Genomic DNA, 25,681 nt, shown 5'->3' with positions numbered 1-25,681 from the left:
ACATGGTGGTCCAGTGGTAGGTTCTCCCTCCTGATAAATTTGGCCATGGTTTGTATAAATATAAATCCTTTAAATGTAAGCTCCACTGGGATACTGCAAAATGATGTATAATCTGTGTAAAGCATTATAATATGTCACCACTCTTTAAATAAAGCGTCAGGAACAACACTGTTAACCATACACCAATCTCCCTTTTAAATTAAAGTGCTTTTATTATAATACATAGTTCATTTGGGTTGAAAAAGGCATTTTCCAAAGTGTATGCAATTGTCATAAATTATGTACTAAAAATCAAGAATTAGTTGGGTATCACATGGGACATAACCAGAGCTTCCTGTAGCTTCATCATAGAGCCCCAAACTAAGCAACTTCGTCTGGAGAGCTTGCAATTTATAGCTTTATGGCTATGTTACACACAGCATTTTCTCCACCAGTAAATAAATACTGACAGCGAAGTGAAGATAATGCATGATTGTATTAAGACATAGCCTAAAGAAAGTAAGGGGGTTATTTATCAAAGTCTGAATGCCAAAAACAAAAAATGTTAGTTTTTTTTTTAATATGAAATCCAAATTTTTAGATTAAAAAACTCGAATTTTTCTTAATTTATTATACCCCGAGGATGGAAAAACGTTGAATTCGAAAATCCGGCATCTCAGACCTGCTGAGGTTGTATATAAATCAATGGGAGTCCCGAAGATATCCTGATCTGCGCTGAGTTTCATGCAATAATACAAAGATTTCAAGGTTTTCGGGAAAAATCTGAAAAATATGAATTTTCAGGTTGAAAAATCCGAAAAATTTTACGATTTGAATTTTAGTTCAATTTACAAAAAATTTTCAAGTTTTTTTTCCTGAACTGGAAATTTTTGGTAAAATGGATTAATGAATAACGGGAAATAACCCGTGTGGATTTGGTCGGAATATATTTTAGAAAATGAGATAAATTTGGATTTTGATAAATAATCCCCTAAGAGTCGTAGATGTGACTTTTGTTCAGTTTGCTGGCAATGGGATAGGAGAATGATAGATTTGTAAGTGGATGAAGAGGAATTAACATAACATAATTCTGAGTTAGTTCTTATTTATAGGAAATTTCTTTAGAGAGTGTTTCCTTTTGGAGTGTAGTTGGAACACCAATGGGAGCTAGTATGCTTAGAAACCTCTGGAAAATTCTAGTAGGGGTGGAGCAAGGGAGAATATAAAAAGAGGTGGTCCATTGAGTAGGGTTTACATCTTGAAATGGAAAACAACAACCAGCACTCTAGATGAGACCAGCCTAGTTTAGGCAGGACATTTATAATGGGTAGTTGTTGCCCTACTGAGGCGCCAATGAGAGCTGTACAGTAAGTAGAACAGGGTAGCGTTTCGGGTCTGGTGCTCCAAACGGGAATGATACTGAGTAACAGGGCAAACTCCAGTGGGGTAGGGACTGGCCTGAAGTTTGACCTGCCACCTATCCGATGGGGCGGAGCATGGAATAATATAAAAAGAGGTAGTCGATTAAGTAGGGTTTACATCATGGGAAGGACATCTTGAAATGGAAAACAACAGCCAGCTCTGTAGACGAGACAGGCCTAGTTTAGGCAGGATATTTAGAATGGGCAGTTATTGCCCAGCCGAGGAGCCAATGAGTTGTACCTCTCCATTTTTTGTATGCAGAACAGGGTAGTGTTTAGGTTCTGGTGTGCTACAAGCAGGAAACTGCATTAAAGTTCAATCTTGGAATGCTAAGCAATACTGATGAATGGGTCAAGATTATTTGAAACCCACAAACGGTATTGTCTGGCCTGAAATTAATAAATGCCACTGATCCTCGATGATTATAAAGAAAAGTATTTTGCCACAGTTGGTGTTTTTTTTCCTAAAAAATTTAAAGACAAGAGCCTGTACCACAAGGTAGCACCAGAACTCGTCCATAACCTGCTCCTGAAGTAGTTTGATGGCCTAAACCACAGGCCAGTCCTGCAAATTGCCAATGCACAGTACACTATTCCATACAAGCATCCATTAATCCGTAATTTAATAAATATTCCTCCTGCTGGATCTACAGTACATGGCCTTTGTGCACCTTGGTAAGCACTGAACTTCTCACTTCGCCGTTTGTTTCTGTGCATCATGAAATGACAACATCCGGCCTACGAGTCTGTAGCTGCTTCAGGTCCTCTTCTGTTTCTTCTGAAAAATCATTCAACTCCACCCTGGAAACAGTGAAAATAATATATACATAATCTATAAGTAGTCCCTTTATTGGAACTGTTCATGTTAAAAATAACGTTAAAGTAGACATCATTTATAAAGTGTTTTTAAAATTGATGAAATTCATTCCTGACCCTGGATCAACTTGTACTATGAGCTATCTCCCATATTCCTGTATTCCCTCACTTGCTAAACACCATCCAACCCCTTCTTGAAGTTAGTGAGTCAGATAGACTCCCACATGTCCCCATTGCAGTAATGTGTTATTGTATTAGATGCTCATTGTATTTTTATTTTTCTATATGAAATCTATTATTTATACAAAGTGCTGTGTATTTTATTTTCTAGTGGGACCCCCTGAGGTATATCACTCAGTGCCCATTAGAATGTATTATCCCACTTTCCCAGACATGTCCAAATTTCCATGTAGGTTACAGTTCCTGAAAGGACAGACAGCCCCCTTAGCTGCCTGCAGTGTGGACAATGCTTCTCCAGTTGCTCTGTCCCTAGTGGGGTAGGGCCTGGTTTGAAGTTTGACCCGCCTCCCACCCACCCAAATCCATGCCTGAATTTTGCAGCTGCAAGTCAAATTGTAATGTTGGCCATTGTAAATGCTGATTAGTTCCTGCAAATGTTCTGGAAATGAAACATGGTAAGGGCCACTGATGGGTGAAGACTTCAGATATAACTTCAGCTATAAACCCAATAAGGAGATCATATGCACACCATGGATCATTGTCTTAAAGGAGAAGGAAAGCTACGGAGGCATTTTATTGCCAATAGATTAGCTGCAACAGTGCAAGCTAGAATGCTATATTTATTCTGTAGAATGTTTTACCATACCTGAGTAAAATGCTCTAGAAACTCTCTGTTTGTTTAAGTTAGGAGCTGCAGTATTAATGTGGTGTTACATCACTTCCTGCCTGAGTCTCTCCCTGCTCTGGGCTCAGATTACAGTAGAGAAGGGAGGGGGGAGGGGAAGAGGAGCAAACTGAGCATGCTCTTGCCCAGGGCAAAAAGGTTTAAGCTGAAGGCAGGAAGTCTGATACAGAAGCCCATGTGTACACAATAGAAGGAAAGAAATGCAGGGGACTCAGAGGAACATTACTTTGGGGGTTTACTGGTATATTTAGATTGGCCTTTCTGATAAGGCTTACTTAGTTTTAACCTTTCATTCTCCTTTAAGGTCTGACCAACTGCACTTACCTGATCTCCTTCAGGCTGGGGTGACTCAGTATAAGTTCTTTTATATGAGGGTAACCAGCATCGCCAAAGAAATTGCTGCTGATATTGAGGTGGGTGAGGTTGGTGTTGACAGACAAGGAGAGTAACGATTTAGCATATTCTGGGGTCAACTTGATCTCCTGGAGTCTGTGAGAGACAGAGGTTTGCATGAAGCATACTGAGACGTCAGACACATGTTGTCAACTCTTTGGGGTATATTTATGAAAGAGTGAAGTCTGATATCACCACAGTCCACTAGAGTGAAATTCCACCACTCTCCATTCATTTCTTTGGGATTTTTAAAACAGTATTTATCAATGGGTGAAAGGTCTTCCTTTGATAAATACGCCTTTCAAAATCCCATAGAAATGAATGGAGAGTGGCAGAATTTCACTCTAGAGGACTGTGCTGATCTCTAACTTCATTCTTTAATAAATAAACCCCTTTGTGTTTGGTCAAACCCCCACATCTCCATCCTCATATCCTCAAGAGCTATGTGGCACAAATACACAGGCTGATGAATCTACACACATGTTCCAGGAAAGATTGTATATTATAGTTATAAAGGCAATGAGTGGGTTGTTACTGTAAATCCTACATAACCCTTAGTTAAGTGATCCAAGATACTTTCATTTCTATTATTCGAATCCCTGGTTGTTGTAGCACCAACATATTATGTAGCACTTTACAAAACATTTTCATAATTATTGTGACTCTTCTATTGGTCTTTCTAGTCTTCTTCTAGCCTTCAACCTGGCAGTTAATATGATCCCAATATCCAAATACAGAACCCTAAAGATGTGGAGGGTGGATTTCCTTAGTAGAACTCTAGTCAGAAAACCTTACTGTTGGGACCTGGAAGATAGGAAGGAATGGGTTGACAGACACTCCATTCCACTGGTCCACATCACATACTAGACTTAGAGACTCATCATGGACCACTTCTATTTGTTTAATAGCATAATTCAACACAATGTGGATAGTACCCCACAATCAGGAGCTGTTTCATAATTTATGTTTTGTATGCTCAGATAGGCACCCCCATGTTACAGTGAACTGCTGTTAAAATGAAGAAATTGTGTGTTGCGGATTCTTCAACCTGACAAGACAATGTCAATAGTTTATTTACCCTTGGTACAGGCACAAGTGCTGGAGCAACACAATGTCGCACTCCGTAGGGAAAATCCAAACAATCCCATATACCATCATGCCTTTTGCCTCACCCTAAACTCACCCCAAACGCTCTATCCTGCATGTTGGAACAGAAAGAACCGCAAGCAACTGACAGAAATCATCCCCAGCCAGTTTGTTCTTAGACAGATCCAGTTCCCTCAAAGATTTGTTTTCATTAATTGCCGTGGCCAAGTTAGCACAGCTTTCCTCCGTCAGACCATTGTTCCTCAGACTGTAGAGTGAGAAAGAATGAGAAACTTTGAGACCCCAATGTCTGTAAATTGCAGCTCCTACTCACACCCACACACTTTGATTTTGCCTTTCACTTTCCACTCTAACAATGGTAAAACAAATAATAAATAGCATGTAATATCTGGGCAATGTAATATAAACTGTTAATGCTTCAAGCTAAACAGAAGGGTTGCATTGGAAGTCGGAGTACTTTTTGGAGGATATTTCAAATAGTTTTTTATATAGTAAGCACCCCGTTTGCAGGGACATTTATCTCAGATGAATAAGCTAGATACAGAGGAATCCATATGTTGGGGCAGATATATCAAGGGTCGAATAGTAAATTCGAATTTTCCAGTTTCAAAATTCAAACGTTCTAATTTTAATCCCCCTATTCGAATGTGCGATTTATCAGATCTCAACTATTGAAACAGTCCAAATTCAATTAGTCACCACCAAAAACCTGCCGTGTTCACGTAAAAGTCAATGGCAGAGGTCCGTTGAGCCATTTGGAGATGTTAATAGTCTTTCTGACATTCAAGTTTTTTTTCTGAGAAAAACTCGATTTGTACAAATAGAATACGATTAGACTTTTTGGGTCGGAACCATTGGATTGGATATTTGACATTCATATTTTTTCTTAAATAACCTCCCAGTCAAATTGTGAGTATATTTGAATTAAAAAAAGTCACATGGGCCTCTAAGTAAAAAATGGGGAATAGGGGCAGGTTTAGGAGGCAAGATGGTTTTTGTGAGGTTCACTTTGGCATGAGGTGGATTCCAACAGTAGGAAATAGCCTACATAGTCTGTTGTTTTACCAATATCTGCCTAATTCTACTTAAACACTCCATAATTAGCACAACCTACTACTAATTACAATTTGAAGTCTTGTGACATTAAGGGAATGTTATTGTTTTACTGGTCAAGAAAGCAAACCTTCAATCCTCAAGGTCCTATTTAGGATAAAATTCAATATAAAGAAATATAAATAGAAGGTGGATTATGAGACCAGTATGTTTAAAAAATGTACAATTTATTATTATAACTGTTCCTTGGTTGTGTTGTTTGCTTGTAGACTGGCAAAAAGAGCTGTGAGTTGTAGTTCAGCAAGATGGAAAAGTTATTTGTGATTTGAGGTCTGGATCAGAACTTTCCCATATGGTAAAGCAGTGAAATACACAGGGTGCTTTTCTTAGTGGATTAGCAGGCAGATAGATGAATGGCTTTAGATGGAAAGCCAATTTCCAAGGAGATATACTGGGGTGTCCCCCACTTCCTCCTCCTTTCCAGCTGTAAGACCCCCCAAAAAATAATTGGATTGATCTCACCAGATTCTTCGTTCGGGTTTTTCCTCGAAGGAATATTCCACCCCATCTGTGTGGTCAGACACAAGCAGTGTGGCATACAGGGAAATACAAAATTGTATCTATGAAGGAAAAGACGTACCTCAGCTTTTGGATTCGGCAGTAGGGATGAGATAATAAGGAATAAATCTGTTGCACGTCCTCATTCCTCAGATTGTTTTTTGTGAATCTGTTGAGAATAATGAACATTGATGTGTTTCTGAAAGCATATTTAGTCCAGCACACAGGCAGCAGTATAGACGATCATTTTACTAATCATGTGCCCAAATAATACTGCTACGGCTATGTGATTCCTTGTCTAAATGAGGCTCGAAGAATAAGTCCAAACAGAATCCACTTCTCCACTTCCTAAATGCCTTGTACGCGTCCATCTCCAGGAGTGAATGATCCTGATCACAAGCTAACTACCTACATTACAGGTACAGTATCCCTTATAATACATGAGTGATACTCAGAGTTCCCTGTATAACTCAGCCTGCAGCCTTGTGCCTTTATATGGTCACAGAACAACCCCTCAGTGACTTCTAATATCCTTATCATTTACAGTAGGGGGTACATTATCCCTTATAATACATGAGTGATACTCAGAGTTCCCTGTATAACTCAGCCTGCAGCCTTGTGCCTTTATATGGTCACAGATCAACCCCTCAGTGACTTCTAATATCCTTATCATTTACAGTAGGGGGTACATTATCCCTTATAATACATGAGTGATACTCAGAGTTCCCTGTATAACTCAGCCTGCAGCCTTGTGCCTTTATATGGTCACAGAACAACCCCTCAGTGACTTCTAATATCCTTATCATTTACAGTAGGGGGTACATTATCCCTTATAATACATGAGTGATACTCAGAGTTCCCTGTATAACTCAGCCTGCAGCCTTGTGCCTTTATATGGTCACAGAACAACCCCTCAGTGACTTCTAATATCCTTATCATTTACAGTAGGGGGTACATTATCCCTTATAATACATGAGTGATACTCAGAGTTCCCTGTATAACTCAGCCTGCAGCCTTGTGCCTTTATATGGTCACAGAACCCCTCAGTGACTTCTAATATCCTTATCATTTACAGTAGGGGGTACATTATCCCTTATTATACAGTAGTGATACTCAGAGTTCCCTGTATAACTCAGCCTGCAGCCTTGTGCCTTTATATGGTCACAGAACAACCCCTCAGTGACTTCTAATATCCTTATCATTTACAGTAGGGGGTACATTATCCCTTATAATACATGAGTGATACTCAGAGTTCCCTGTATAACTCAGCCTGCAGCCTTGTGCCTTTATATGGTCACAGAACAACCCCTCAGTGACTTCTAATATCCTTATCATTTACAGTAGGGGGTACATTATCCCTTATAATACATGAGTAATACTCAGAGTTCCCTGTATAACTCAGCCTGCAGACTTGTGTCTTTATATGGTCACAGAACAACCCCTCAGTGACTTCTAATATCCTTATCATTTACAGTAGGGGGTACATTATCCCTTATAATACATGAGTGATACTCAGAGTTCCCTGTATAACTCAGCCTGCAGCCTTGTGCCTTTATATGGTCACAGAACAACCCCTCAGTGACTTCTAATATCCTTATCATTTACAGTAGGGGGTACATTATCCCTTATAATACATAAGTGATACTCAGAGTTCCCTGTATAACTCAGCCTGCAGCCTTGTGTCTTTATATGGTCACAGAACAACCCCTCAGTGACTTCTAATATCCTTATCATTTACAGTAGGGGGTACATTATCCCTTATAATACATGAGTGATACTCAGAGTTCCCTGTATAACTCAGCCTGCAGCCTTGTGCCTTTATATGGTCACAGAACAACCCCTCAGTGACTTCTAATATCCTTATCATTTACAGTAGGGGGTACATTATCCCTTATAATACATCAGTGATACTCAGAGTTCCCTGTATAACTCAGCCTGCAGCCTTGTGCCTTTATATGGTCACAGAACAACCCCTCAGTGACTTCTAATATCCTTATCATTTACAGTAGGGGGTACATTATCCCTTATTAATATTGATGATAAATATTATCATATAAATAATGATACTCAGAGTTACTTGATTAGGATTCTACACAAATTCTAAATTTACTTGATTTTGACTTAGTGTTATTATGTACAATTATTATGAAAGGTTTGAGAATATGTGTGAATACAGTAACCTATGGACATGTGAGTGTATGTGTAAGGTAGGTACACTAGTATCACTTCTTTACCCTTGCCCCCTTTTAGCAAATTAGTCAATATATCAGATGGCAATATTTTGTAAGAGGAGGGCTCATTATTTACAATTGTAGGTGCTAAATGCACATGCACAGTGATCAATAAGCAATTAGTTTTGATCAGTCTACTAGCAGTTGAAAAATCAAAGGAAATATGGGATTGATTGTCATGAGCAATTGCACTGGAGCAATTTAGCATCAATCATAGTAGATCAGTCCTAAGAAATACAACCTTAGCACCTACCTGACATCAGTAACAGTATGTAGAGTTGGGACAAGTCTCTCCAGTCCTTCAGTCTGAATGAAACAGGCACCAAGGTTTAGAACTTCTGTTTGCCTACAGGATTCCAGGATAAAAGCCAACACTGTGCAGTCCAGAGGCGCCAAATAGAATTCAGAAAAATCAAAATGCTTATTTGATCCAATGGATGAGAAGACAAGTGCTTTGTTTCGGGACTCAGTAAGGCGGGCAAACTCATTAAGAACTTTTCTAATGTCAGTATTTTGTGTCCGTCTAGTGGGAATTGACATCTGAAGAAAACTGATAACGTGCTTGGAGGCCTCCGCAGATAAATCTCCTATATATGGCTTCAACAGGGATCTGGTGGAACTGTCAGAGAGTCCAGATATGAAACGAAGGAATATTTCCCCACGGCCGTCTTTATATGATTTTGCCTCCTCAAGAGCCTTCTGCAGCCTTTCAGGGGAATAGTCAAGGTAGTGAACCAAGGCAGCCATAAACTCCTGTATGGTGAGATGCAAGAAGGAATAGGACACATGTGGAGGCTTCCCACTCTCCATCACAAAGCTTGTCACCAGATGTGAGGAAGTATCCACACTAAATGCTTCCAAATCATCTTTTGTAAATGAAAGAGTGTGACTATTTACCCCATTCTCTGCCATCCGACCAATGGAAATCAGGAAATTCTTATCAATACACCTTTGCTGACTGTGATTGGCAAGAATGTTACTTAAAAAACTGGCAAAAAGCTGTGTGACAGTTTTTGGAAAGAATTCTATAGTTGATGCGGAGTTTATCTTTTGGTCTCTGAAGCACATGGATAACACGGTGCAGATGATCCAGCAGTAGGATGGGATGTAGCAGAATGTGTACAGCATCCCGTTCTCTCTCACATAATGGAAAGCCTTTTCTGCCATTGTGTAATCTCTAAAAAAATGCAGAAAATACTTCTCTCTTTCCTTAGGGAAAAATCCCATAATTTCAGACACTCGGTGAAAAATAGATGTTTCAACTGTTGCGAGTCTGGTTGGGCGACTGGTTATTAGGACAGAGCAGCCATTAAGGAGAGTCTGTCTCACCAAACTGGACACAATGACTCCAACAGTCTGCATGGAACAGGGGTTGGTGCACAGTTCCATTTGTTTTAAATCAATTTGATATTTGCTTTCATCTAGTCCATCAAAAATAAAGAGCAGTTGTGCAGGGTTTTGAAAGATTATGTCGAGCTGATTGTGTAGATAGGGATATTCATCAATGATCATCTGGGCCAAGCTCAGCTCATCATTATTGAGATCCCGGAATTTGAAGAAGAAGACAAAAGCAAATCTCTGGTAGAGTTTCCCATTGGCCCAGTCATAGACAAACTTCTGCATTAATGTGGTTTTCCCCACCCCTGGCACTCCGCTCACCAGCACTGTCTGTGGCACACGTCTCTTTCTGTGGCACCAGCGGAACAGACGGTTAGGGCTAATCCTCTCCAAATTACTCTGAGCTCTCTGTAAGTAATGTTCATGTATTCCCCCTGTTGCAATGAGCTCATGCTGAGGACGAGACCTGAAGTGCTGACTGGAGACAACAATGAGGTCTAAATAGCGCTCAGAGATATGGAAGCTAAGACTCTCAGTGGTTAATCCTGGGGCTCTGTGTTCCACCAGATTCTGAGTTTTCTCCAAAAGAGTCTGTTTGTGCTGTAACCGACAGGCTGGGGATATACAAAGTACAAATGAAATATTTAGAAGAACAGCTAAAGTTAACCCCATCACCCTCTGTGTAAGAGATTTATCATAAAGCAGCAGAAAATCTGAGCAGTGATTGGCAAAAAATATAATGGAATTAAAGTTTAGAAACAAAATGACATAATGAAAAGCATTTATTAGAAACAATTTTACTTTTTGCACATCCCTGCCTCTATACTCATGTTCTGGGGTCGTGGACGTTTCTTTCTCTTTTAATGGATGAAATGTTTTAGCCTTGGAGCTCTAGAGCTCGTGGGCATGGGAGTTGGGAGGTAGTTTAATGTCCACTACCACAACAAAATGTGGCCAGCCTTTCTATAAATAAAGATGGGTTCATATGAACAAGAGTGCATGTATATAGGCCTAACTATCCCATCTTATATCCATGTAGTAAAGTTATTGGTTGGTTTGGTAGGTTTGAAAATTGTATCTACCAATGGACCATATCAGCAAGTGAAGAGGAGCTGCAGAACTTTCTGTACATGATCAAGAAATTGAAAGAAGGCCATGCCATGTAACTCCCCTTGTATGCTCTCCATCTGATTAACCCTTACTTCATCAACACATGCGTGGCAACAGGATAGTTTTTTTTTTTTTAATTCCCCAAAGCATTATTTTATTTTACGTTGCATGATAAACAGGCCAATATAATAATACAATTATTAGATAATTGTGTTAGACATGTTTTTATTTTAACCCAAATTAACCGCATAACTATAAAATGATCTATTGAAGAAGTACATTTATTGTTACGGCAGAAAAAACGAAAGACGATCCATCTTTCTACAGAAGCCCTTTTTTCTCTGGGAGGAGAGAGTGAGAGGTTGGATGAAATGCAGAATAAATTTGTAGTTAGGGGTTATCCGAGGAAAGCTCTTGAGAAATACAAGTGATGTTGGGTTCTGTGGATAATAAATGGAGCCCAAAGACAGATGAAAGATTGTAATTTATTAGCAGATATTCCAGGCGATCACGACAGATAGGAAAGATCATTTGCAAACATTGGGGTATATTGGGAGTACAGTTTCTTGGGGTGAGTGTTTTCCGGAGACCCCCGAGAATTGCATACAAAAAAGCACAATCATTGAGGGACAAGCTTGTTAAGGCTGATGTGGGTCCAGAGAGAAAACTGCAGGAGACCATATGTGGGTGAAAAAATGGTACATTTCCATGTATGTCTTGTAGACATTGTAACAGTTGATTAAAAGGTTACACAATTTGATGTCCACATAGAGGAACTGCAATTACAATTAAGGGATATCATACTTGCCTATCAACATGTGTAGTTTATGCTATAAAATGCCCTTGCGGGCTTATGTATGTAGGTCAGACCACTAGGCAGTTAAAAGATAGAATAGGAGAACATAAGTCAGATATCAGAAGAAATGTAAGTCCAGTTGCATGTCATTTTATTGATGTACGCTATACGGTAGCTCAACAAGTAAATCTCCAAACACAGGAAAGGTGGAGACAGAGTTAAACAGTTATTAAAATGAAAATAAAATTAAAAATAAGATTAGAAACCTTAATCCCTAAGGATTAAAGAATGAATAAAGAATATGAATTGAGCCCACTGATATAGATATGGCACAGGTCGTTTTAAAAATGTTTTTAATTGTATTTAAAGATTCTATGAACATTTTGAAGCCATAGAATTAAGTAGGCTCTCTTGGTCATAAACTGTGTGCCTGTCATAATGAATTGTTTAGATGGAGTCATATGGATTCGTATAGATTATTGATGGAATGATTTTTTAATATATTCAGTTGAAGGTGTTATATGGAGATGTATACTGTAGATTAGATGTGAAACCATGTGATATAGAATGTTTAAAATATGTCATTCTTGGTGATGGCCACTAGTGGACAATGGGTATAAAAGGAAGTGGTGGTTTTAATGATACTTTGTTAGCCTGAAAAAGGACCACCCGGGTCCGAAACTTCGCTATACTATATGTAGAGTAAAGGTATGTAAAATAAAGTATACAATAACTCTGGAAAGAGCTTTCGATTGCTGATATATATCTGAGCAGTTTTGCTTACTTGCCCTCCAGTTCAATTCTTTCTCTTGCTTACCTTTGAGATCATGAGACAGATCAGGTCCTATTATGTCCAAAATGACATTTTGCTCCAGAAAATCACCTGAAACAGTAGATAGTATGAAAAGGAGGAGAGCAAATCCTTTATGAATTACATGGTTTAAATGGGGTTGAATTAAACACAAATGGCTGGGATGTGGCCGCCCTGTTTTTATTACACAAACATTTTCTTTAGTTTTGAACAGGCAAAACTATTCCACACCATCCAAAAATGTACAGATATTATGAAATTGAGAAAACCAAATCCTTTATGAATTACATGGATTAAATGGGGTTGAATTACCGCCCCCCTTGTGTCTACAGGAATACAAAAAATTAAATATTAAAACAGTAAAGTTTTTCCACCAAATATTTGCTGTAATTCTGAACAGGCTAAACTATTCTATACCAGCCAAAAAAGTACAAATCTTCTAGTCTTTTTTTGAGCTGCTAGAAGATGTCATGTAATGCAAGTTTGTGGGAAACTCATAACTCCAGGAAATGCTACAAGAGAATGATAAATGAAGGAGTTGAGTTGAGTTCCAACTCCAGCAGTGAAAGGTCCAGTAAAAGTGGAGACAACTGTTGGGTGTCTTCACATTCACTTTGGGTAGTGATAGGATGAATGTGCCCTGTAAGGAAGTTTTTCTTTTCCTCCTCTTTTGATATTGCCCCTTTCCCATCCGGTCCTTGTAAGACCTTGCAGTACAACTGTCCATAAGGGTGAAGCTAAACCATTGGAGATCTAAGAATATTAATTTAATAAGCAGTATTCTGGTAGGGAACATACCTGTTTGAGTGAGTTCATCCAGAATCCCCAGCAGGTTGGGATGAGGGTGATCATTCTGTAGAGCAAAGAGACTTTCCCACAATCCCAAAGTAGTGTCTCTCCCAGATGCACGAATATCTTCTAACAACATCCTAGCAAATGCAGAGGCACCACGTTGCTTCCTTATAGATACATAGTGCTGCAACACAGATAAACGAAACCCTTTAAACTAATAATGTAATTCTATGGGAATAAATATGGTTCTTGTGAAGGATAACGCCAATTCATTCACCAACAAAACAATTCTGTGCAGTATTTCACTATGGTCTGTAATGTGTGTGCACTAGGTTGGGGTGTTTTAGGCAGGTACTACATAGTCTGAACAGAGGGATATCAAAAAATAATGCCACTGTGCTCCTGCAATAAGCACAATTCAGCAGGAACAGCCCACAAATTCTTTTCATTGTTTGTACAGATTCCAAAAAGCAACATATGTATTCCCCTGTACTGAGCAAATTCAGGTTTTCTCACAGCTCATACGGTTTTCCCAGTGCAAATTAGTTACTACTTACAGAAAAGTGAAGGCTAAGCTAAAGTCATAACTTCAGAAATGAGCTGCTGTTGGACTCACCTACCTCCACAGAGTTGCAATGGCGGAAGCTCAGCTCCCTCAGGATACTCAGACTGTCCAGAGTCTCAAGAATATAGATCAGATCCTCCCAGAAATACTCATAGAATATGTTCAACTGGTGTTCTTCATACTGAGCTAGCTTCTGCCTAAACTGCTGGAGCTCATCTAGAAAACAATGACATTAATAATAGGTTACTGTAAAGGAGAACTAAAGCTTGACTAAAGAAGTAGGTAGAAATGTTGTACATGATGTTTTGTGCTTCTGTACCAGCCCAAGGCAACTACAGCCCTTTAGCAGTAAAGATCTGTGTCTCTAAAGATGCCCCAGTAGCTCCCCATCTTCTTTTCTGCTGATTCACTGCACATGCTCTGTGCTGCTGTCACTTACTGAGCTTAGGGACCCACTCACAATATATAGTACACATAGAATAGAAATGTCACAATATAAGGCTGATTAGTAATTAATACACATAATTACTACATGGCAGCACAGAAACCAGTGCAATTAGCATCAGAATTGAATAATCAGCAAACCTGTAGCATCAGCTTATATTACAGCCAGGGAAGCTCATTTTCTGCTGGATAATTAGTGACGAGCCCTAAGCTTAGCTTCTCAACAGCCAATCAGAGCCCACTGAGCATGTGAGTGTCACAGACACTTTCCAAGATGGTGACCCCCTGTGACAAGTTTGAAGTCCTGGATCATTGCTGCTATTGACAAGCTGGAACTTTAGCCTCGTGCAATAAGTTCACTATATAAAATATGACATTTTTAGCCGCATTCATTATTAGGGTTTAGTTCTCCTTTAAGCAGTGTCAGACCAGGGTGTCCAGGGTCCACCGAGGCTAATGTCTTGGGGTCTCCCATCTCAGTTGTGAGCTCCAACGCCAACCTCCCACACCTTACACTTCCTCCTTGAGGCTGTGATTGCATACCTCCCAACATTTTGGAAGTAAAAAGAGGGACAAAAATTTTTTTTCTGCATGTAGCGCAGCAATTTTTTGACCACACCCCTTTCTGTGGCCACACCCCCTAATTACCATGTTTGTTTTACAAAATTTGGCAGGTTATGAAAGTTTGAAAATATTTCTCCTTATCTAAACTGTGTTTTTGTGTCTCAAAATTGTTACAAAGTATCTTATTTGCACCTGTGGCTGTTCTGGGCTCTCTGCTAAAAGCCAATTAAGTGAGAAACTTTGTTTCTTTTTCTGGCTGTTCAGTGCAGAGAAAAGAGGGACTTTCCAGTACCAATGAGGGACTGCAGGTTGAGCTGTCAAAAGAGGGACTGTCCCTCCGAAAAAGGGACAGTTGTGAGGTATGTGATTGGAAGCACGTGGGGGTGTCAGGTGGGCCACGGAGCCAAGTCTGACCCTGAATTATAGGACACTGTCCTCCGAAATCAGGTTACCATGGACCTGTATCTCTAGAGACAAAACAGAAACCTCCCCCTTGTTACCAACCATAAACACCATGTACAGGGTACAAGATGTTACATAAATAAGCAAGATCTTCTTAATAAATGTACTTCAGCTTTAAAGGTTATCCCCTGACGGTTGTATAAAACTGCAGCTTTACTGACCGTTAGTAACAACTTTTCCACGGAGCTCTTCCATTTTCTCTTCTCATGTGATAAAATCACAGATCAGCTTGAAAAACATAAAACATTCATACAGGTCAGCTAAACATTCTCCAGTTTATACATGTGCGGGGGAACTATATTCCCTATCTATAATAAATTGTACTTTCAGAATAAATACTTCCACACCATTTAACTTGCCCAATAGACATTTGGCTGATCCTTGGCAAGACATCACTCGGCCGGGCCATCTCAGGACTTGTTCTTCAGCAATAACTGAAGGATACAGATTTCCCAAGACTGTTAAAGGGACACTGTCATGGGAAAAATATTTTGTTTCAAAATGAATCAGTTAATAGTGCTGCACCAGCAGAATTCTGCACTGAAATCCATTTCTCAAAAGAGCAAACAGATTTTTTTATATTCAATTTTGAAATCTGACATGGGGCTAGACATATTGTCAATTTCCCAGCTGCCCCAAGTCATGTGACTTGTGCTCTGATAAACTTCAATCACTCTTTACTGCTGTACTGCAAGTTGGAGTGATATCACCCCCCTCCCTTTGGCAAATTGTTAAACAAAAACTACATTACCCAACATGCATTGGGAGACGCAGGCTTGGCACATTAGCACAGGAAAATAATTTTGGCTGGTTTCCAAAGTACAAACCAACCAAAGGCCCAGAAAGTAGCCCAAATCCATACCTTGGCTAGTTTATACTTTCAAAACCTGCCTGGGCTTTAAATTAGTAGCCCAATTTGGCTAGAAAACCGCCAACCTATCAAGCCTGCTTCAGTGCTAACAACTAGGCATGCCCAGGACCCACGGGTCAGTCGGGTTCGGGCCGACCTCGCACACTCCTTTCTTGGACCTTCTAAATGTCGGCTTCCGACTTCCGGGTTGAGTTTTTATAGACGTGCGCCTCTCGCCCCACTCTTTTTTATGTAATCGGCGGGGCGGCACAGGTCTATAAAAGAGACGTGGAAGTCAAGCGGGCGGGTGCTGGTTGGGAAAAAACCGACCCGCACATCACTACAAACACCGACTGAGAAACTTTCACTTTCACTTTTACACATATTTTACCATTTTATTTCTACCAAACTTTTCCATCCAGCGATTTTTTTAGAGCAGAAAATGTATTAACAAAATGCTAAGGGAACTCGATGTGTTAAACAGAATATTATTGAGCGTATTTGGGCAATGGGTGTACACGTTAGTGCTGGACTATTTACTACCACACCCTGTGCTGCAGTTACTAGATATTGACCTGTTTTACCAATATTTATTAAAATGATATATGAATTAGGCCCTCGTGGGCCCCCTGTACATCCTGGCCCCTGGCAGACCCAGCAGCTGCTGGACGGGGGGGATACGCCACGGTTATTGTTGTCACACCGCGCTGCCCCAGCAAACGGCAGTAAAAAGTGCAAAGTCCCAGCTGAGCGGGCAGGTGAAACAGTAACTAAGTCGTATATCACACAGCCGGCCCAGCAACAACAGGGTAACATATTCGCTACAATATCCACAACTGATTATACACCAAAATGCCTGAGAAACTCTAAATTACAGCTAAAAAATCTTACCTCATGAGGGAATACAGAGAATCACTTCCTGTCTCTCCCCCCCATGTTGATCCACAAGTGAAGAGGATCCAGGAAGTGTCCGGTTCACCTGTAACACACGCCTCATGTCTCACCACAATAAGGAAATAACATTTAATCAAAAAACAAAACAGCATCTCACACTGATTGTGCATGTGTTTATGTGTGTGTTCATTCAATCTTGTGTTACTCTGGGCAGATTATTGCTACACTTATACCCCTATCCTACATAGACCTCACTCCCTGCTCCTCCCCAGCCTACGTGTTACCCCTGGTAAATGCCCCTAACTATTTACTTACCCCTCAGTGCAGATTTTGTGCAGCGGAGTTCATGGGCCCCATCTTCTTCTCATCAGTAATCTCTGGAATGAGAGCGACGTATTGGCTCGTGTGCAGTAAGAGCTTCCAGTTCAGGACAACTGCACATGCACCGAAAGTCACAGAAATTGCCGAAGTCAAGGAAGAAGACCAGAAGATTACTGAAGAGAAGAAGATGGCGCCCTTGAACTCTGCTGCACAGAATCTGCACTGAGAAGTAAGTAAAGAGTTAGGGGCATTTACCAGGGGTAACACCTAGGCTGGGGGGGGGGGCAGGGAGGGGGGTCTATGTAGGGTAGGGTTTTTTTTTTGTTAAGGGGTTGGTTCTCCTTTAATGCGATAGAATAGGGGATCCTACATAGTGAGGTAAACTGTCATTCAGATGGGCTCCTGTGTTTCTCAACCAAATGAATAAATATTTATTGACAGGAACATTGTCACATACAGGTGCCACACTTTATGGGTGCAAATCCCATTTAAAGGAGAAAGAAAGGTTAAAACTAAGTAAGCTTTATCAGAAAGGTCTATATAAATACACCAGTAACCCCTCAAAGTAATGCTGCTCTGAGTCCTCTGTCAAAAGAAACAGCACATTTCTTTTCCTTCTATTGGGCTTCTGTATCAGACTTCCTGTTTTCATCTTAAACCTCCAGGGCTAGGGCTTGAGCATGCTCAGTTTGCTCCTTTCTCCCTCTCCTCCTCCTCCCCTCCCTGCTGTAATCTGAGCCCAGAGCTATGAGTGAGCAGGGAGAGACTCAGGCACAAAGTCATGTCACACCAAACTAATATGGCAGCTGCTATCCTAAACAAACAGAGAGCGCTTCTACCATACTCAGGTATGGTAAAGTATTCTACAGAAAAAATATAGCATTCTAGCTTGCACTATTGTGGCTAATCTATTGGCAATAAAATGCCTCTGTAGCTTTCCTTTTCCTTTAACTGTCATCTGGCTAATCCCCAGTCACTGGGTTCCCTTGCCCAACTCCTGCTGGGCCAAACTCCTCAGCGAGGCCTCCCACCCCATGCTCTGGATTACATGCTTCTGCGTACAGGAAGTGACTCTTTAGTGACTAATTGCCTCTCTTCTATACAACTAGGGAATCAAATGGCTCAATGGGCAGTCCTAGGTGTCAGTTTACTAAGGTGCGATAAGCACCAATAATAACCTGCGCCAGAAAAAAACGCCAGAGGAAGTTTACTAAAGTTTGAGCACTCCTGTCATGCTTCGTATATTGTAAGGCTTACTAAAGATTATCGCCAGAATTGTCGCCAAATATAGACAAAATTGTAGCCAATTTTCTATCGCCATCCAGAGAGTGGGGTTATGTGAAAAAAATAGAGAAATTGTATAGTTAAAGAGTATAGTCAATTTTTTAAACATAAGCAACGAAAATAAGTGATTGCACTGGGGAAGAATGATACTTATATATGTATTTTTAGCGAGTTTAATAAGAAAAATTCATAACATGGGAAAATAATTTATTCCTGATAGTGCTTAAAGGGCATGTAAAGTCTACAATAGAATAAAGCTAGAAATGCTGTATTCTGTATACTAAATATAAACATGAACTTACTGCACCACAAGCCTAATCAAACAAATAATTTATGCTTTCAAAGTTGGCCACAGGGGGTCACCATCTTGTAACTTTGTTATACATCTTTGCAAGACCAAGACTGTGCACATGCTCAGTGGGGTCTAGGCTACTTGGGGATCATCATAAACAAAGCTGCTTGAGTTCTGCATGGCTGGGAAGTAAGTCGGGGCCCCCCCTGCTGTTCATAAGTATGATTGTTTCCCTGCTCAGCAGTTAGGGACCATCTGACAATTCCTATCCACAGCAATAAATGAAGGGAGAATTTCACTGCGTACAGTCAGGTTTATTAAAACGGTACATATTTTTTTAATTAAAGTATATTGGAGATAGATTTCTTTTTCATTAAAGAAAGTAAAAATGGGATTTTATTTTTTTTGCCTTTACATGCCCTTTAATTGGCCATAACTATATTTAATTTCACATTTTAAACTGGTAATACAGTAAATACTATTTTATATGAACTCATTCAAATATAATCTATCCATTAGTGTGCCCATTGGCAGTGGTGCCAAAAAAAAAAAATCAAGATTTAAAGCAGATTATGCAGTTAACCTAAATGAGCAGTAAAAAACTGGCAATTTGCCAGAATTAAAGCTGAAACGAACTGCTACACTTGCGTAATTAATGGCACTTATCGCAAGACAAATTTGTATCATCGCACTTTAGTAAACATGCGAGCGATGTTAATTTTGCTGCAAGAATATTCTCAGCGATAATGGGCGATGGATTATAGAAACATTTTCCAAATTTTAGTAGAAACACACCCTATTGCTCCTATTACAGTTCCCCAGAGAAACACTCTGCTGTCAGACATGCTGGAACAATAGAAGGGGGGACACCCTGCATCTCTGGGAGCCCCAAGAGAGACACTGACTATATTTGGCTGCAGTTCTGTCCATGGTAACCATGGAAAGGTTAAAACCAGCTGGTGGTACCAGCCCTTAAAGGAAAACTATACCCCCAAAATGAACACTTAAGCAACAGATAGTTCATATCATATTAAGTGGCATATAAAAGAATCTTACCAAACTGGAATATATATTTAAGTAAATATTGCCCTTTTACATCTCTTGCCTAGAACCACCATTTCGTGACTCTATCTGTGCTGCCTCAGAGATCACCTGACCAGAAATACTGCAGCTCTAACTGTAACAGGAAGAAGTGAGGAAGCAAAAGGCAGAACTCTGTCTGTTAATTGGCTCATGTGACCTAACATGTATGGTTTGTTGGTTTGTTTGTGAGTACAGTGAATCCTACGATCCCAGGGGGCGGCCCTTATTTTTCAAAATGGCAATTTTCTATTTATGATTACCCAATGGCACATACTACTAGAAAAGTATATTATTATGATAATGGTTTATTTACATGAATCAGGGTTTTACATATGAGCTGTTTTATACAATATATTTTTATAGAGACCTACATTGTTTGGGGGTATAGTTTTCCTTTAAGGTTGGCCTGTAAGGGAACTCATGTAATTTCTCCAGAAGACATATTGGTGCCAAACCAATTGGCCTATTCTCCAATCCCTTCCCATCGTGGGCAACTTTAATCACCCCTAATAAAGCCCCTTTGTGCAAACTGGTGCCAGACAGAAGCATTTTCAATTGACAGTTGCACAGTTAATGCCTCATAGGGAAGTGACTGGAGGATATTCTATATATTTTATAGCCGCTTCTGGCTAAGTAAAATTAACTAAAATGGATTGCTCTGCTGCATTTTTTTTTTTTGGTTTTGTTCCATGTGAATGTTTAGCAGGGCTGAAGCGGATGTTGGAAAATTAATTTGGGCAATACATTTTAAGGTCAGCTCCCTGTTTGAGCCATGTTGTGCGCGTTAGATGACCAATACCCTTTATCAAAATCCCTTTTTTTAAATACATTTTTTTTTTAAAAAAAAGTTTATCAGGTTTTATGCAACTTTTTTTAAACTTTTTTAAAAACAAACGTTGTTTGAAGGTTTAAAAAAATAAATATATTTTAAAAAATGCCTGACGGAGTGAAGAATTGCTTCAGTAAGTGCTGTGAGTCTCCGGGCTATGTTTTTGCCTTCCTCTCCTCCATGCTATTTGTTTTTGCTGAGTTTCCCCATTCTTTTCTGTCTGGTAGAACAGTCACCCGTGTCACCACATACCTCCCAACATTTTGGAAGTAAAAAGAGGGACAAAATTTTTTTTCCCGCACATAGCGCAGCAATTTTTTGGACCACACCCCTTTCTGTGGCCACACCCCCTAATTACCATGTTTGTTTTAAAAAATTTGCCAGGTTATGAAAGTTTGAAAATATTTCTCCTTATCTAAACTGTGTTTTTGTGTCTCAAAATTGTTACAAAGTATCTTATTTGCACCTGTTAGCTGTTCTGGGCTCTCTGCTAAAAGCCAATTAAGTGAGACACTTTGTTTCTTTTTCTGGCTGTTTAGTGCAGAGAAAAGAGGGACTTTCCAGTACAAATGAGGGACTGTGGGTTGAGCTGTCAAAAGAGGGACTGTCCCTCCGAAAAAGGGACAGTTGGGAGGTATGTCACCATGTTCTCATGCATTTGCCATTATCGGAGGTCAGCCACACCCAAAGTTGAAAAGTAAATAATTAATTCCTTAACTTAATTAACTGCGCTATTAAAAAAATGATGCATCTATTAATAGATTACCCCTTTATGGAGTATCCATGCTGGTAATGAAGTGCTGAATTTAAAAGAGCTTTTTGTTAAACGTTGTTAAAAGAGGTTGTGCTCAGCAATTCATTAGAGTTCAAAGTTGGAAAAGGAAATAATTAGAAGGTGGAGCTGTCCCGATGTCTCATTGGATTCTAACTGGTCTCGGGACACCACGTAGATAATAAAGTTACTCTCCTTATCTGTTGGAACAACTGAGCTGCCCTATAACCACAAATCCAAAGCACCTTGTAGTGAGAAAAGAAAGAGTTGGAGGGGTTAATGATTACCTTGAGCACCTAAAACATTAGTTCAATTAGCCCCTACACCTCAAGTTATTCAACTTTATAAAAATACTTTATTACATATTTATACTTAACTGCACTTACATAAATGAGGTTTAGGAATTCATTTATTTTAGGAATGATGTAATTGTCGATTGGAATATCAGTGGGAGTTTATATTAAAGCCTGGAAGGGAATCGGTCTCTTTTTAACAAGTAAAAGGTAATCATGTATGGTGCTTACGCCCAGTCAAAATGCCTCAACTATAACTTTTATCAGCTTGTGGTGTAGTGATGATCACTAGAATGTCCCCAGTGCATAGGGGCTCCCATTTAGTTGGATTCTTCCTCCAAGCAGCTTCCACTTATCATCGGGATCAGGAGAAACAGCAGAAAGGCCAAAAATGCCCTAAATTTAGCATCAAGATGTCGCACAGCCACGCTCGGACTGAGGTTCAATAACAATTCAATACAAATAAAAACATACAGTACAGGTATGGGACCTGTTATCCAGAATGTTCAGGACCTGGGTTTTTCCGGATAACGGATCTTTCCGTAATTTGGATCTTCATACCTTAAGTCTACTAGAAAATCATGTAAACATTAAATAAACCCAATAGGCTGGTTTTGCTTCCAATAAGGATTAATTATATCTTAGTTGGGATCAAGTACAAGTTACTGTTTTATTATTACACAGAAAAAAATTGGATTATTTGATTATAATGGTGTCTATGGGAGACAACCTTTCCAAAATGTTGAACTTTCTGGATAACGGATCCCATACCTGTGTATTCTTATGCCAATTTATTTGTGTTTTTGGCACAGAACCATTAGAAGCTGAAGATATCCAGATCCGACACAATATCACCAGGAAAGGGAAACTGTAACATTACACTGACCTGTGCTGTGACCCGACCACAAGTGACCGTCTCTTGGGATGAAACAAATCAGACTGAGGTGGAAGGGGACACTCTACACCTCTATAACGTTAATTCATATGTTGTTCAGCACAGAATCCAATCAGCAGAGCCTTCAGAACGATCATTTCTTGGAATCTCTTTTATAAAGGTAATCATTTTTTACTTTTATTGTCCACCCACCACCAAAATATAATGGTATGTCTTGTCTTCTTGGGGTAATTGGTGTGTAATGGTTCCCATTGTGTGGTGTAAGGGACACTGGGGGATGCACTGCAAGGGGTTAATGTATTGAAGGGCCGATGAATAGAGTTTCTATAATAAGGTTCTGTGATGTACTTGGGAGTTTTTGTTCCACTGGGTCTAAATACTCTAATGGCAGTTGATAAGTTTTTTCAAGTTCTGTAAGGTTTGATGAAGCTTTGTTCAAATATTATCTGTCAACATTTAAGTTGATCTAGAGCAGTAGTTCCCAACACGGGGTTGTCCCCTGGGGGGCAGTGGCAGTGGATTGGGGGCCACATCTTGAGATTTAGGGGTAAATTCACTAAAGCGCGAAGCGCCGAACGCTAGCGTTTTTTTGCTAGCGTTCGGCATTTTCGCTACTGCGCAAATTCACTAACGAACGCTGGCGTAGTTTCGCTAGTGTTACTTCGCAACCTTACACCAGGCGACGAAACTACGCAAATTCACTAACTTGCGCAGTGTAGCGAACGCTACCTTTTACGCTAGACTTCCTTCGCCACCTCAGACCTGGCGAAGCGCAATAGAGTAGATAGGGATTGTTTCAAAAAAAGTCAAAATTTTTTCTAAGTCCCAAAAAACGCTGGCGTATTTTCTGCATGACGGGTGATAGGCTGAAAAAGATCGAAAAATTTTTGGGGCTCCCCTTCCTCCCCCCTACATTTCCTGACTCATGGCAACTTACCTAGACAGTGGGCACATGTGTAGGGCAAAATACAATTTATATTGGCTGATTTGAAGGTTTTCTAGGCATTTGTAGTGCAGATACATGTTCCTCCATTTAAATTTGAATTTGCGCCGTATGCAAATTAGCCTTCGCTAGCGTAACTTCGCTTTATATAGCGAATCAACGCTAGCGCAACTCCGCAAACTTACGCTACCCCTGTGCGCAACTTCGCATTTTAGTGAATTTGCGGAGCGCTGGCGAAAATTCGCCTGGCGAAGTGCGGCAAAGTGCGGCGAAGAGCGGCGAAGTTGCGCCTGGCGCAACTTCGATTCTTAGTGAATTTGCCCCTTGGAGAGAAAGCTTATTTTCTAGATACTCCTAGAAGCCCAACTTGAATGTTACAAATGGTGAGATCCAGTGAATAATTATTTGCTTCCCTTGATATTTTTGTGACTATAATTGAATAACAATATACCCCCCTTAGTGGATTTGAATGGGAAGGTGCTGAGTCCTTCGTGACCTCCACCAACTGGTCCCATCATATTTGTGTTATCAGTGGAGGCTTAACATGCATAATATGGAGCCTTAAGCAGGTCTCAAGCCATGCCCCCCACTGATCCATTGTATCTCGTTGAACTCTCATTCAGTGAATCAGGTATCACCAGAACCAGGCATATTCCAGCAGAGACAACCTTCTGGTGGGTCTTCTTCTTCTTTAAGAGGAACAGGTATTATATGAGGTCAGATAGTGATGTGTGTCTGAACAAAATAGAAAGGACCAACAGCAAAGAAGGTTGACTTAGAGGTCGGAAAAAGAACCAATGAGGAAACAATACAGGAGCTAAGTCTGTGCTGCTGGACACCAGCTAAACAAAGACATTACAATGCAATGATATTGATAGTTTTAAAACAAATGAAGTGTAAATGCAGTGATGGGAATGAGTGCTTTAATATAAACATATTTATTTGCTTGTTAATTGGAGCAAAGCCAGGAGAACCGAGTCCTCTTTGAATGGGAATGTGTTGGAGGACAAGCAGGTGAGGACAGGCCAGTGTTCCCTTTATCCAGATCGGGAAAGAAATAAAAAAAATTTTGGAAGGTAAAAATTCTTCATCAAGGTAAAGGAGAACGAAAACCCAACTATGAAATATGGCAGAAATGTTGTACATTATGTTTTGGACTTTTGTACCAAGTATTATTGATCTTATCCATCAAAACTGCCACATGCAAATGTCCATTTACAACCCATGGACAGGGTGCAAACTGTCATATTTTTTTGCACCTTGCAATTCCCCTTTAATTCTGTATGTTTACTATCTCTAATGATATAATTATTATAGATCTACACTATGAAAAATAAACACAGAAAAATGACACGATTTCCGTTCTCTTTCAGGGAAAAAGGATGAAAGAGAAAGAATTTTGAAACATTACGTAATTAAAAATAGTTTGTCACTTATATTTTGATATTTTCCACACTTGTTCATACTTTTCTGACAGTCAGGAGTCAGGCCTAAAATAGCAGGACACACCTGCACTAGATAACAACCCGCCACCATACGAAGGACCAGACATTCTAGTCGTCCGTGCCAGTGGGAATGACTTTGCGGACGCAGATGTTCCGGATTTAATATTCAGTATTAGAGCAGAGGTAACAAGGTGACTCATGATCATGATGGTCAATTTCTTTCATCGTCTTCTATTAAAATAGCCCATATTTTCTCCCTCAATTGTTAAAAAATAACCTAGTCTTTGGAACCCAGAATAACAAGTCTATTAATGGGTGACTGTGGGTAACAACTGGTTTGCTGTAACCGTTCTGTGAAGCAGAGAAAACCCCATGCCAACACCCCAGAACTATCTGCTGCAAAACTGTCAGAAATCTTGCACAATTCAGATTTATGGCCAGAGCAAATGAAGAGGAAAATATTATGTTTGGGCTA

General features: G+C 39.8%; 1 protein-coding gene across 4 annotated transcripts; it reads right to left on the bottom strand.

Annotated features, from left to right (window-relative positions):
- Positions 1 to 653: 653 nt before the first annotated feature.
- LOC108699140 (NACHT, LRR and PYD domains-containing protein 3-like) lies at positions 654 to 17,144 on the bottom strand. 4 transcript variants are annotated; one of them, XM_041573667.1, is made up of 11 exons: positions 17,047 to 17,144; positions 15,467 to 15,533; positions 13,891 to 14,051; positions 13,277 to 13,454; positions 12,485 to 12,550; positions 8,677 to 10,375; positions 6,275 to 6,361; positions 4,658 to 4,828; positions 3,406 to 3,570; positions 2,072 to 2,201; positions 654 to 762 (listed from the first exon to the last, which is right to left on the bottom strand). In XM_041573667.1, exons 2-10 carry the CDS (start codon positions 15,498 to 15,500, stop codon positions 2,117 to 2,119), a joined length of 2,646 nt encoding a protein of 881 aa, XP_041429601.1. In that variant the 5' UTR covers positions 15,501 to 15,533; positions 17,047 to 17,144; the 3' UTR covers positions 654 to 762; positions 2,072 to 2,116. The 4 variants fall into 4 exon arrangements, with proteins under 4 accessions (XP_041429601.1, XP_041429600.1, XP_041429602.1 ...); XM_041573666.1 differs by lacking the exon at positions 654 to 762 and having other exon boundaries at positions 2,007 to 2,201; XM_041573668.1 differs by lacking the exons at positions 654 to 762; positions 17,047 to 17,144 and adding an exon at positions 15,653 to 15,782 and having other exon boundaries at positions 2,007 to 2,201.
- Positions 17,145 to 25,681: the final 8,537 nt, after the last annotated feature.

The sequence above is a fragment of the Xenopus laevis genome, chromosome 8L, assembly GCF_017654675.1.
Source record: "Xenopus laevis strain J_2021 chromosome 8L, Xenopus_laevis_v10.1, whole genome shotgun sequence".
NCBI lineage: Eukaryota > Metazoa > Chordata > Amphibia > Anura > Pipidae > Xenopus > Xenopus laevis.
Note: the sequence above shows the minus strand (reverse complement) of the source record. Positions and strands in the feature narration are given on the sequence as shown.

Excerpts from the sequence above, each read along its gene's own strand:
- LOC108699140 (XM_041573667.1), bottom strand. The coding sequence starts at position 15,500 with ATGGAAGAGCTCCGTGGAAAAGTTGTTACTAACG. Across the intron at positions 10,376-12,484 it reads TCTGTCTCATGATCTCAAAG|CCTGTCGGTTACAGCACAAA; the intron begins GTAAGCAAGAGA and ends GTATATCCCCAG. Across the intron at positions 6,362-8,676 it reads CATACTGTTACTGATGTCAG|ATTCACAAAAAACAATCTGA; the intron begins GTAGGTGCTAAG and ends TATTCTCAACAG.